This window comes from Cynocephalus volans, chromosome 12, assembly GCF_027409185.1.
Source record: "Cynocephalus volans isolate mCynVol1 chromosome 12, mCynVol1.pri, whole genome shotgun sequence".
NCBI classification, from domain to species: domain Eukaryota; kingdom Metazoa; phylum Chordata; class Mammalia; order Dermoptera; family Cynocephalidae; genus Cynocephalus; species Cynocephalus volans.
Genome location: NC_084471.1, coordinates 28941360 through 28953957, shown reverse-complemented (window position 1 = coordinate 28953957; position 12598 = coordinate 28941360). Strand labels below are relative to the sequence as shown.

Genomic DNA, 12598 nt, shown 5'->3' with positions numbered 1-12598 from the left:
AGAAATACTAGTTATTACTTTTGACTTATGAATAAAAATTGTTTAGTTGATGTCATTATCTAGTAGTGAAGCTTTTACTTTGAACTACTGCGTTTAAACGTTGCTTCAGGCTTTGAGAAGACCGTCAGTGGTTCAGAGGCATGGAATTAAAAATCTTACTGTCAGTAAGTAAGCAAGAAATATTACCTATTTAGACAATGTTATTACTGGCTATATTTCCAGTGCCAAGTTTTTCAGAGGAGGGTATGTTTGCAAATGGGTGCATAATCAGCAAGGTAACTGAATTTACACATTTATCGTGTGGGCACTGAACGGTTAGATGCATTTATGAATATGCCCAATGGGACTGGCTTTGGAATTTAGGGTTAATATCAGGCCACAGTCTCATACACATTCATGAACCAGGAAATGTATGGGACTTACCCTCCCTTTCTTAATTTATCTAGCTGTTTTAGTTTTTGTTCTTGCTCCTGCTTACTGAAATAATACCTTTCTACACTTTAAAGTGCTTTCGTGAAAAGAAAAGGAAAGGAAACTAATTTATATTCAGTCCCCACTGACTATATACTGGTCACTGTGTTTTGTGTGGTTTCTCTCTAGATGCATAAAGTTGGGTACATACACGCACACATATTATGAATAATGCTAATGAAATGTGTTAGTAATTTAATGAAATAAAGTTGCCCTTATTTTATATGTGAAGAATCTAAGACTCGGAGTGGTTAAATAACTTGCTATATATGTCTCTCTCTTTAATCTTTGTCAGGGCTAGGAGTCAAACCCTGCCCTGGTGCCAAAGCCCATGATAACTGAGATCAAATTCCAAAACAGTGAAGACTAAAGAGGACATTCTGGCTCGGTGGTTTTGACCCATGACCATTCAAATATGCAAAGTGCAAAGAAGATAATTAAAACTTACATAATTATGTAATGGATGTAATATGCCCTCAGCCCACCCCAATTTTCCATTCTTTTCCCGTCAGTCATTCTAAGGAGAATAGCAATGTTCTGTATGTGCCTTTTGAGTCACAGAGTGGGTGTGCAACCACTTTTTGGTTTACGGTATTCTTAAAAAGGCGATATTGCTCTTTGCATGTTGAAAAGTCAGTTATATCAAAATGACCACATTGAGATGGCCACATATAAATCTCACCCAGCTTTGTAAACCAGTTCTTCTCCATACAGAATCTTCTATGCCAGCTTGCTTTACCATTCAAACCCTTTTTATTATGTTTCTTCCCTGGAGATCCGATATTCGAAAGATTTTTGCCTACTCAACAAACTGCGTATATTAAGTAATAATTCCCATTCCCAGGCTTTATTTATCAAAAGCATCTCAAAACTGCCAGTTAGAGTACTGACTGTGCTACCACATGGAACTGATAAAATTCCAGTCTAAAGAAGAGATAACTTGAAGTCTTTGCTTAATCCATGTGTGTTTTACCATTCAGCTTTTTGAAATTTTGCAAACAGCTCATAAATCCTCCTTACTTACGCTTGTGGATAGTCATGGAACCCTGGAAGCCAGGACTCTGGGCTGGGAACTACTGTGAAAGCCACCAGTAGTTAACAGGCCTTCACTTTCTGGAAGGGAAAGAATTCTAGTCTCTGGTCATTCAAAGTCTGAAGTCCAAGGGAAAGTTTTCAACTAGCCATCAAAGCTGGTTATTCCTACATGTTCACTGAGGATTACTTCTAGAGATCCTGTCAGTTGATTCTGGTTGAGCAAACGTAACCCCTAGAGAGGCAAAACCCAAGGAAAATCCTTTCCTAGATTCTTGGAGAGATAGTAACAGCCAAACTTATAAGCCATGGGATATCCACAAAATGGTATAATATATGGCCATTAAAAATAATCATATATGCTCTGATGTGGAATAGTCACTACAATGTGTTGTTAAGTTATAGAGCAGGTCCAATGTTGTACTTATAATGTCCTCTCTTCTGCAGAGTTATATTTGTGTGTTTAAATACATTGAGAAATAGTTCTCAAAGAATCTTCCAGACACTCGTATTCCGCACTATGATCAGTTGTTGCTTACTATCCCCTCCTAGAGCACGATGGTGCTCAGCATATTCAGAGGCCCTCAGAAGCCCTGTGCTAAGGAAAACTGTTTAGCTTGTTCAGTCTAGGGTTTTTTGTTTGTTGGACCGTGGAACCTTTTTCTCGCATAATTGCAGTAGCCATTGAGCGTTTAGTATGTGTCAGTGTTCATAACAACCATGAAGTCGGTAGTAGCATCACCATTTTACAGATGAGGAAACAAGATTAGAGAGATTATGAGACGCTTATTAAAATCTCTCAGAATTAGAAAGATGTTTTGTGAGCTACAAGGAAACTTCCACATTCTGGTTCATTCTGACCCAGACTCACGGTCTGCCAGCTGCATCTGTCAGCAGCATTGCGGGCTGTGAAATGGAAGGGAAGGGCGCAGTTGTCCTCTAGGAAGCCAGCTGAGAACTGAAGGATCCTCTTCGGCAGACTCCCTGTTTATCTCCCAAACTCCTTCTAGAACTCTCTGTTTCTCTAATATTTTTAAGAAGTTACTTATACTTCCTAGCATGTCCAACTTCCCAGCGTAATGAGTTCCACAAGTTTCCTTACTACCCGCTGTGTGATTTTTACCTGCAGAACACGCACGTGTGACACTCAGGTACTCCCTGCCTCCCCTTGCCCCACACCCAGGCCCCACTGCCTGCATCAGACACCCGGCCTGCCCAGCATGGGTGCCCGCTCTGTGGCTGCTGTTTCTCTACAACTGGAAGAGACAGCTGTTGGGGCAGGGAAGCGATTTGCATACTACCCCCCATCTGTTTTATTTTCAACTTTCAGTGCAGTGGTGTGAGCAGCAAGCCAGGAGATGAGGTAGTGGAGGAGGCGCCCCTGCCAGGGTGTGAGAGGGCTCGACCCCTAGTCCTTCTCATACCCACCTCGAGTGCCAGCCTCGTGCTGACACTCCTGGGGTGGAGACTTTTGCTATTCCCAGATGCTCATTTCCAAAGTGCCAGTGACCACATATTGACTGTCCCTGTATGAAAGCCAAGTGACCTGACTCAATGATTCCTATGGAAAACATGAGCAGCTCAGAAACCCAACTGCACATCAGACTCACCTGAGAGAGCTCTTTAAAATACAGATTCCTAGGCCTCACCCCCAGACTTAGGGAGAGTCTCGGCCGCAGGGGGTCTGGGAATATGTCCTTTCAAAAGCTCCTGGGTGATCCTGATAACAACTGCTTCATATCCTAGAACTTGAGAACCGCTGCCCAGTGCCGTTATGGAGACACTCAGGGTTTGAGTTTTTAAATGTGCTGTTTGTGACCGTTCATCAGATAAGGTGTTGTAGTGTTTCTGGTGTTGCTCATCATTCCATCTGAACTACCGTCCACTTTATTTCTAGGTGAGGAGAGTTCGCGTTGCAAACTGTGATAAACGTAAATCCTGCTCGGAGTGTTTAGCAGCGGCAGACCCTCACTGTGGCTGGTGCCATTCGCTACAAAGGTATTTTCCTGAAAGCTTTCTCACCGACTCCCATTTTCAAAAAAGCATCATGTGGCAGAACACTTGTTGCCCTGCTTTAACAATCCATTCCAGTGACCTGGGAACTGATCTCTTCGACAACTGAAATATCATTGTGTAATCCTAATTAATTCTGCAAGATGTTTCCAGCCGTGTTGGTGCTACTAAGTCACTTGACCTGGGCCACTCAGGGCTGCCGGGTCTGGGGGCGGGAGGGAAGGTGGATAGGAGACATAAGAAGGATAGGCTGGAGCAGGTAGATTTGCTTTTACTTTCTGCAGAGTTCCCCAAGACTCAAGAGAGAGGCAAAAGGTCCTCTCTCGGAGAAGATAAAAGAATAGGCATGTTTGAAAATTTTCAAATGAATCCTCATCGTGTCATGTATTCTGTTCGCTCTGCAGAAGCTTTATTATTGATGTTGCTGTCTGCTAAGGCGCCATACAGCCGTGGGCCTGATGTATAATCTCAGTCTCCGGGCAGAATCTGCCCAGCCTGGTCTTGAATTACGATGTTCACGACCCATCTAGGCTCTGGGGCGACTTGCAGTGGCTTCCCCGCCATGGCAGTTCCTAGCGTCGCTGGGACCAGCCTGGTTGGATTCGCTGTTGCCATGGCAACCCAGTACTCCAGCTCCTGCTATAGAAGCAAGACGGAGAGAGCTTTAGCTGCAGCTCAGGCAGGAAAAGAAAAAAAAAAAAAAACCCGTAACAGTGTCTGTCAGATTGGGGCTCTCAGATTTTAAAGGTGAAAAGGAGAAGAAAGCAGAACAAGGGAAAGATGCTAAAAGCTGAACCAGGGGGCATTTGGGGGATAGAAAAGGGAGGAGGAAGAAAATAGGGGAGTCATGGTGCTAAGGGAAGCCAAGAGAAATGAAGGGAGAGGGGAAAATACAATAGAAGCAAGAGGTTCGGGAAACAAACTAAAAATATGGGGATGGAATGAATTAAGAGTTCATGGAGGAAGTCACAATCCGCGCCGCAGCAAGACGAGTAATTGCTCTTGCTTTTTGCTGCTTCTTTACTGGGCTGTTACCGTCGGAGCCACTGGCAGACAAATGAAGCAGGGCCAGGAAAATTCTCATGAATAACTGGAATTGGGTAGGAACGCTTTCTTCTTGTGGCTTGCCCAAGACTAGAGTTTAAGAGATTAACTGATCATGAACAGCATTTTGTCGTTGCACACCCACTAAGCAGTCTTGCTATAATCTTTTAGATCTATTTATATAGCAGCCCTGTCTGTGTTTGCAGGGCTACACACAGGAGTGAATTCGGTGGTGGTGGCGGTGGAGGTGGTGGTCGTGGTGGCGGTGGTGGTAGTGGTGGTGGTGGTGGTGGTGGTGGTGGTGGTGGTTAAATAGCCACATGGAGCTAGTGGTTACCATATTGACAAGCTCAGGTCTGGAGTTCATGGGGGATGTCCAAGATGGTGATAGGAATTTGAGAGTTGGTGGTATTTAGATGATCCTTAAAGAAGCCTTAAGGTCAGACGAAGGAATGAGTGTGGACAGAGGAGAGAAGAAGTTCAAGGACTGAGCACTGAGGTGCTGCAATGTTTAGAGGTTGGGGAGAAAGAGAGGAAACAGAAAGGGAAATGAGGAGGAAGCAGCTGGAAAGGGAAGAGGAAAAACTGAGAGGATGGTCTCCTGGAAGCTAGGGAAGAAGGGAGGAGGAAGCGATCCACGTGCCAGATCCTGCTGAGAAGCCATGCAGGAGGTGATAACGGATCCACTGGGCTTAGCAGGGGATGACTAGTGGCCGTGACAAAGGCCATTGCTTGGAGTGGTGCTAAAGCCACTGCAAACAAGGGGAAGATAAAAGAGCAAGCAGGAACAACTCCTTAGAAGAGCTTTCCCTGAGAAAGAAGGCAGAAAATGGAGCAGACACTGGAAGAGAAAGTAGAGTCCAAAGAGTTTTGTTTTTTAAGATGCATGAAATAATAGTGCATTTTCATGCTGTTGGGAAAATTCCAGCAGAGAGGGAGAAACTGATGATGCAGAAGAGAGAAGAGAGAGTTGTGGAGTGTTGTCTTTCAGCAGATGAAAGAAACTATGGCCTGGTGCACCTGCCGGGAGGCCAGCCTCAGACAGGAGCACGGGCGGTTCATCCTCAGCGATGGGGGGAAGGTGGAGAACGTGGGCCCGGGTGCAGGCAGGTGGCAGAGCAGTGTAGTGTCTTTTCACATGGCTTACATCATTTTCAGTGACTTAACACTGGAGAGAGCGAGGTGGGGGAGGAGGCAGTGGAGGTTTGAGGAGAGAAGAGAGGGAAGGAGTGAAATAGGTGATCGGAGAGAGAACGGAGTGGGGAAATAGAGAATGGTCGCAGGCAGCATTAGGGCCCACTTGGGGTTTGTGGTCTTGCCTTTCAAGTGAGAGCAGTAAGCATGGTTTTGCTTTTCCTACACCATATTCGGCTCTGCTGGTGTAGTTGTAGAGTCAGGGAAAGTTAGATTTAGCCAGTTCGGTTTAGGCTTTGCTGGGAAATACATCAAGAAGGGAGAAAGGGGATGGGGAAAGGGATGTGAAAAGGTGGGGGGAATCAGTGCCTTGGAGGTTGTGGTTGGACTTAAGAATTGTTGGAGCTGGGAACTGGAAAGGGGAATTGTTGGACTGTAGGGGCTTGACATTGAGGTCGTGGAGGGGGTGGAGTTATGGGTAGTGACAAGTTCTACGGTATGATTGTGTTGTTGAAGTAGGATGGAGGACAGGATCGCTGGCAGAGAGGGGTGAAGAAACTGAGGCAGCTGCCAGCGTATTAGATGGATCAGTCATCTGAGTGGAAATTGAGTCACCAAGAGCAATGATGGGAATAATGTTGGAGAGAACAAGGAGCTAAATATTCAAGAAATGAAGGGAAGTGGCTGGGGTGGGGGTGGGGGGATCCAGATGATCAAAAGAAAGAGGGGTGTAGGGTGGTACCAGCTGATGGCATGAGCTTCAAAGATTGGGGGTGGGGGTAGAAAGAGAGAAGAATCACCCAAAAGAGGTAGCAAGACACAAATAGGACATCTGCGATGAGGGAAAGGAAGCAGCCAGCCCCTGAGAGGGGTGTGGGGAAGCTCTGTCCTCAGGGGAGAGCTGGATTCAGTAAGACCAAGAAGGTGGTAGGAACAGTCAGAAGAGGTTGAGGACATGGAGCTTCTGTTAACAACTGGCTTTGAGTTCCAGCCTTCTAGAAAAGCTGCTGCCTACTTCCCTGCTTCTGTTCCTGCTCCCTCAGCCCTGCACTCTCCAAAAAGAGTGATCTTTTTAAAATCTACATTAGATCATGCCACCCCCCCCACCCCCACTGCCAGCTTAATACTCTGCACTGGCTTCCCATCTTAGAATCCAGCCTGACTCCCTTACTGCCAGGGCCTGCGTACAAGGCTTCACGTGACCCTTCATGATTTCTCTGAACTCTCCTGCCACTCTCTCCTTCGTTCACTCTACCCCAGCCACCCTGGCTTTCTTTCTGACTTAAGAGTATGCCAAGCATGTTCCGGCCCCAGGGCCTTTGCACTTGCCATTTCCTCATCTAGAATATTCTTCCCCAGATCTTTTCATGACTGGCTCTTTCTTGACCATCTGGTTGTAGAACACACATCTCTCTCTACCTACTACCCAGCCTTCAGTAGCCTCCTCTCACTTACAATGGCATCACTGTTTTATTTTTTTCATGGCCCATCACTATCTGAAATGACCTTATTTCTCTACCTCTCCCTTTGTTGAAATGTGCTCAAAAACATGAGTTAAATGAATGAAGTAGATTGAGTGATTGGTAAACTCTACCAATGGCAGGTTGAGCCTTGTGCCTTAAGTCTTATAAAACATTCTGTAGTCGTGAGTGACAGCCCTTCACAGCCATTCATGTCAGATCACTTGATTTCAAACTGGCTTGGTTCTAGCCTAATGAAATGAAATGAAACTAAGCCTCAGATCTGTGACTCATGTTAAGCTCCCAGTACCATTCAAAATTAGGAATTCTAAAGGGGGATGTTTTCTTATAACTGTAGAGCATCCCACTGTGTTTATTTTAAATGTCACAGATTTATTTAGAAAAATAATTTATTTTCTCTGTTGAGAAGGTTGAGCTTCCTTGCACACGTGTCTAGAAAGTAAATTTTTGGGTGGGGGGAGGCAAGAAAACTATCTTAACTTCCTTTTGATCGGGTGTTAAGAATAGGCAGCCAGTATAAGCAGATAAAAAGCAATTAGATAAACAATGAGCTCTAAAAAGTCTAGTATTTTATTGTTGGAACCTCAAATCCAACCTGTGCTGAATTTGTCTGTGTGGGTGGAAAGTGAATTTTTGCAGGCTGAATATCTTGGGTTTGGAAGCAGTTTCTCAGTTTCTCCCATATTGCAAAGCATAGCACATGTGTTCAGTTATGGATTTCCACAAAACTGGCAATCTTGAACCAGTGAACGGGTGAGGTTCCAAAAGTTCATTTGCAAGTTTGTTTGGCATGCAGGATGCATTTTCTCATATAAACAATGTCATAAATTAAGGATTGATTCCCAAGCCAGCCCACAAAATTCAATTTATTTAATTTTAGCAAATATTTATTGAATACTTACCAAGAGCCCAATGTGGGAAGTGAGATAGCTAGGTGCTACTGAAAGAAATCAGATGCCATTCTTGGCTTTAAAGTATTCACATGCCAGCTAGGGAGGCAGACCTTTCAATGGCCGACATTCATTCATTCAGTCATACATCAAATCGCAAATGTTTATCAGGCCTCTACAATGTGCTAAGCCCTATGCTCAGTAGATAGTTCTTTCTTGCCTACCCAGAGCTTGCAATCTAACGAGGGATAAGGATAAGTGTATCAGTCAGGTTTCTGCTCCAGCAATACTGCATAACAAACAATCCCTGAATACAAGAACAAACATTTATTTACATTGATTTTTCTTGCTCATGGATCTACCTGTCAGCTGTGGGGAGGAGAGTGGGGACTGTGTCAAGCTGAAGGTTGAGTTCTCATCTCGTGTCTCTCATTCTGCATGTACTCTTCTTAAGACAGATAGCATAAGCACAAGAGACCAAGCTAAACTATGCAGCACATTGAAAGCCTCTGCTCATATCATGTTCACCAATATTCCATTGATAAAGCAAGCCACATAGCGAAGCCCATCAGTGGGGCAGAGAGATATACTGCACCTACTCTAATGGGAGACACTGCAAAGTGACATGGCAAAGGGTAGTTTAGATGTATAATTCTAGTACAGGAGGAATTGAAGAGTTGGGAACAATAATCTAACCTATCAATAAGTAAAGGAGATGAATGAAATAGAGTATAATAAGGGCTAGCACAGAGGACATGTAGGATTTCATGAGTGCACATAAAAAAAAAAAAAAAAAAAAAACCTGCACCTAGCCTGGCAATGACCAAGCCATTGCTGGAAGCCCCACAGTCTCCCCTGTGGGAATGAGGGGGGTGCCACAGCCCTCAATCCCGCCCCTCCTTCTTCCATCCCATTTCCTTCCCTGTTCTTCTCTCCCCATCCCTCCCAACTGCTCCACAACAACATCCTAGAATGTAAAAAAAAAAATTAATAAAATTACATTTTCTTTAAAAAAAAAACCCCAAAAACATCTAGCCCAAACTTAAAAGATCAGGGAAGGCTTCCTGGAGGAAGAGATGTCTCAGCTGAACCTGAAGTGTAGGCAGCTATCAGCTAGGTAAAGGGGAGGCAGGGGGAGCTGGCTGAGGGAAGAGGCTGTGCAAAAGCCAGGAGCTAAAGGAGAGCCTGGCCTGAAGCTCCATGTGGATGAGCAGACACTATGGCAGGGGAGTGTTGGGAGATGGGGACGGCATGGCAGCCAGGGGCCGATGAGGAAAGGCCTTGTAAGCCATGTTAAAGAATTTGGTCTTTGTTGGAAAGACCTTGGGGAGCCATTGCAGGACATTAATTAATAGAGCAACCAGATCAGATGTGTTTTAGAACAAGGACTCCGGTGGACTGGAGGGGACAACGCTGAAAGCCTGCAGACCAGTTAGCAGGTGATAGTAAACCAACAAGAGACTGGGGACTAAATTAGAGTGATAGAGGTGGTGATAGGAAGAGGAGGGTGGATTTGAGAGCTACTTGGAAGATAGAATTGATAGGACTTGGTGATTAATTAGATTCCCCCTAGAGTCTGACACACTAAAAATAGGGCCATAAAATGAAAAATAAAATGTCAAGGTGGCCACGGTTCTTCCGGAAGATGTATTCTTTCTCCCTTGAGCTAAGACCTCACAAAGAAAATAAAGAAGTGATACCCACACACATACTGGACTCCTCCTGTGTCCCAGACACTGGACTAGGCACTAGGTTGGAGCCCAAAGGATGAGCACCTAAGTCGGATGGGGAAGGGCTTCCAAGAGACGCCACCGTGGAGTCTCCGGCGTGCAGTGGGGCAAGCTATTGCTCTTTTACCAGCTGTGTGGTGACTTTGGTGTTGAGATGGTCAAGGAAGGAGTGCAGGCTTCTGCCTTAGGTGACCAGATGGACAGAGGTGTTGCTTGCTCTGTAGGAATGTCAGAGAAGCAGCCTGTTGGGGATGCACAGCAATGCTGAGGGTTGGCTTCCACACTGGCAGGGTGAGCAGAACAGCAGAGGACAAGTGAAGTCCCGGAGTCAGCTTGCTTGGGGTCGAATGTGGGCTTCTGTGCAGCCTGCAAGTTTCCTATCTTCTCTGTGCCATGTCTCCTCTTCTGCAAAGTAGGGTTAATAATAGCACCTGTCTCCGCGGGTTGCTGAGAGGATTCAATCAGATCAGGTAGGTAGTTCTTGGCACAGGGCCTGGTTCACAGGAAGCACAATAGTGTTAGCTATTGTTATGGTAGAAGCCCAAGGAAAGGGCCATTAGTTAGTTGTCTCCACAGCTGGGAAAGGCTTCAGAGAGGAGGTGACTTTAAAATTCGGCTTTGAAGCCTGAGCAGACTTTCACCAAGGGAAGAGCAGGTGGGAGGCATTTCAGGCAGAAGAACCAGCACAGTAAGAGGTCTGTTTAGGGAGTGGCAGATTGAACCGTGTCACTAGGGCACTGGCTCTGGAAGGAAGGAAGTGCACGGAGGTGCTGGGTGAGACCAGGATGTGAAGGGCTGAGGGTGGACTTTATCAGTGGGTTCAGTGGGAACTCATTAAATGGTTTTAAGCAGAGGACTTAAATGATCATATTTGTGTTTTTAAAAGATTATCCTGATGGCAGTGTAGAAGATGAACGGTGTTGACCCAAACATCAGCTCTCCCAACCTCCCACTCCCGCCCTTCCAGGGTCACTTTCCTGTGGTGTATTTGGTAAAGACTGAGTTTATCTCACACCACTTCCTGTGTCCTCTACTTGGCAGTTTTTTCTGCAAATTTCACGTACCTCCCTACCTCTCCAACACCACGACGGGCTCTGCTTGCTCTGGTCATGATGGAGTCAGAGCTGGGTCCTTTCAGTAAAGGGGCCATACAGGAAAGACCACACTTGCCTTTATTGTCCCATCCTTAATGCCCAGCCCTGCACAGAGTATGTGCAGGATGGTGACAAAGCCCCCAGGTAGGCTAATTATAAGGTACCTGTATGCTCCCCTCCATTATTTGTATAAATTTAATATTCTCCCAGTATTCTTTGACATGTTTCTTCCATGCCAACAGTTGGAAGACCTTCAAGCAGCCCCATATAGCTGTTTTTAGGTCTTCAGCTGCTGTTAGGCTGTTCTACACACGAGATTGAGAAAGAGATCATTTCTCAACTTGGCCTAACAGCAGGGCTTTAGGGCTGGTCTCCCTATCAAACTTTCTGAAGGGTTGGGAGTAACAAAAAGGGATTTTTAACACAGGAGAGAAAACCAAAACCTGAGTGCTAAATGTATTCGTCCTCAATGTCCCACAGTAGCAAACAAAAAAGAGTTAAATGATTTGCTTGTGGACACACCCCCATTCCTTGCCTTGCCTTGCTCTCCTGTCTTGAGGTCTCTCCTCCAAGAAACACTCCTTTGTCAGGTCCCCCAGAGCAACCATTAACCCTAAAGGAACCCTCACCACCAGGGCCTCTATCCTACAACCTGACCAAAACAGTCCCTGGTGCACAGTAACTTGTGGCTGTGTTCTTCTGAAGCCTGAGTTAGTCTGATCCACCATCGTGAGAGGTAGGCCGTATGCAGCAGAGGGGGCCTCTGAGGGCTGATCAGTAGAGAGGTCCAGCAGGGGGTGCCCACTCATCCTTCTTGAATGCATTGTAGTCCCCACCCCCACCCCCCAGGAAGCCTGCCTCGAGTCCAGGCCCGGCTGGGAGACAGTCTGCATGGCTGGAGAAGAATATGCTTAATGTACCCTGGGCACGGTACTCTGACGTTCCATGCCACCTTCCATTTAGTACTCCTGGTACCCTATGAAGCAAGAACTATTACAGTTCCCACTTTGTAGAGGAGACACCAGGCTTAGGTTGTGTATTAGTCTCCTGCTGCTTGTAACAAACTACCACAAACTTGTTGGCTTAAAACAAAATGAATTTATCTTACAATTCTGGAGAATCAAGGTGTTAACAGGGCTGTGTTTCCTCTGAAGGCTGTAGAGAGAATCTGTTTTCCTGCCTTTTCTGGCTTCTGAAGCTGCCTGCATTCCTTGGCTCATGGCCCCTTCTGCATCTTCAAAGCTAGCAGTGTAGCATCTTCAAGTCTCTCTGGCTGTAAACTCTGTTTCCATCCTCACATCTTCCCTGACTCTGACTGTCCTGCCTCCTCATGTAAGGACCTTGTGATTACATTGGACCCACACAGATAATCCAAGCTAATCTCCCCATATAGAGATTCTTAATGTAATCCCCTCTGCAAAGTCCTTCTGCCATGAAAGATAACAAAGTCCCAGGTCCCAGGGATTAGGACATGGACCTCTTTGGTGGGCATTATTCACCTACCGCAGGTTACATAAGTAGTGGAACAAGGGTTCAAATCTAGGCTTAGTTCTAACTCTCAAGCCGTATGTTTATCTACCACTGTAGCAAGAGGGAAGAGAAACAAGAAAGAGGCATTATCCTTCACGGCAGTGGGAGGAGATGGGGGAGCCTGGAGCAAATGGCCCAATGGACCTTTCATGATCACTGATAGGCACAAGAAAGACGAT

At 45.6% G+C, this 12598-nt stretch overlaps 1 protein-coding gene across 1 annotated transcript in view; it reads left to right on the top strand.

Moving 5' to 3' along the window:
• The window catches only part of PLXNC1 (plexin C1), a 141354-nt gene that overhangs the window by 30834 nt on the left and 97922 nt on the right, over positions 1-12598 (top strand). Inside the window, exon 4 of the mRNA XM_063076002.1 lies at positions 3401-3501. Coding sequence (XP_062932072.1) covers positions 3401-3501 — 101 coding nt within the window. The remainder of the gene's footprint in view (positions 1-3400; positions 3502-12598) is intronic.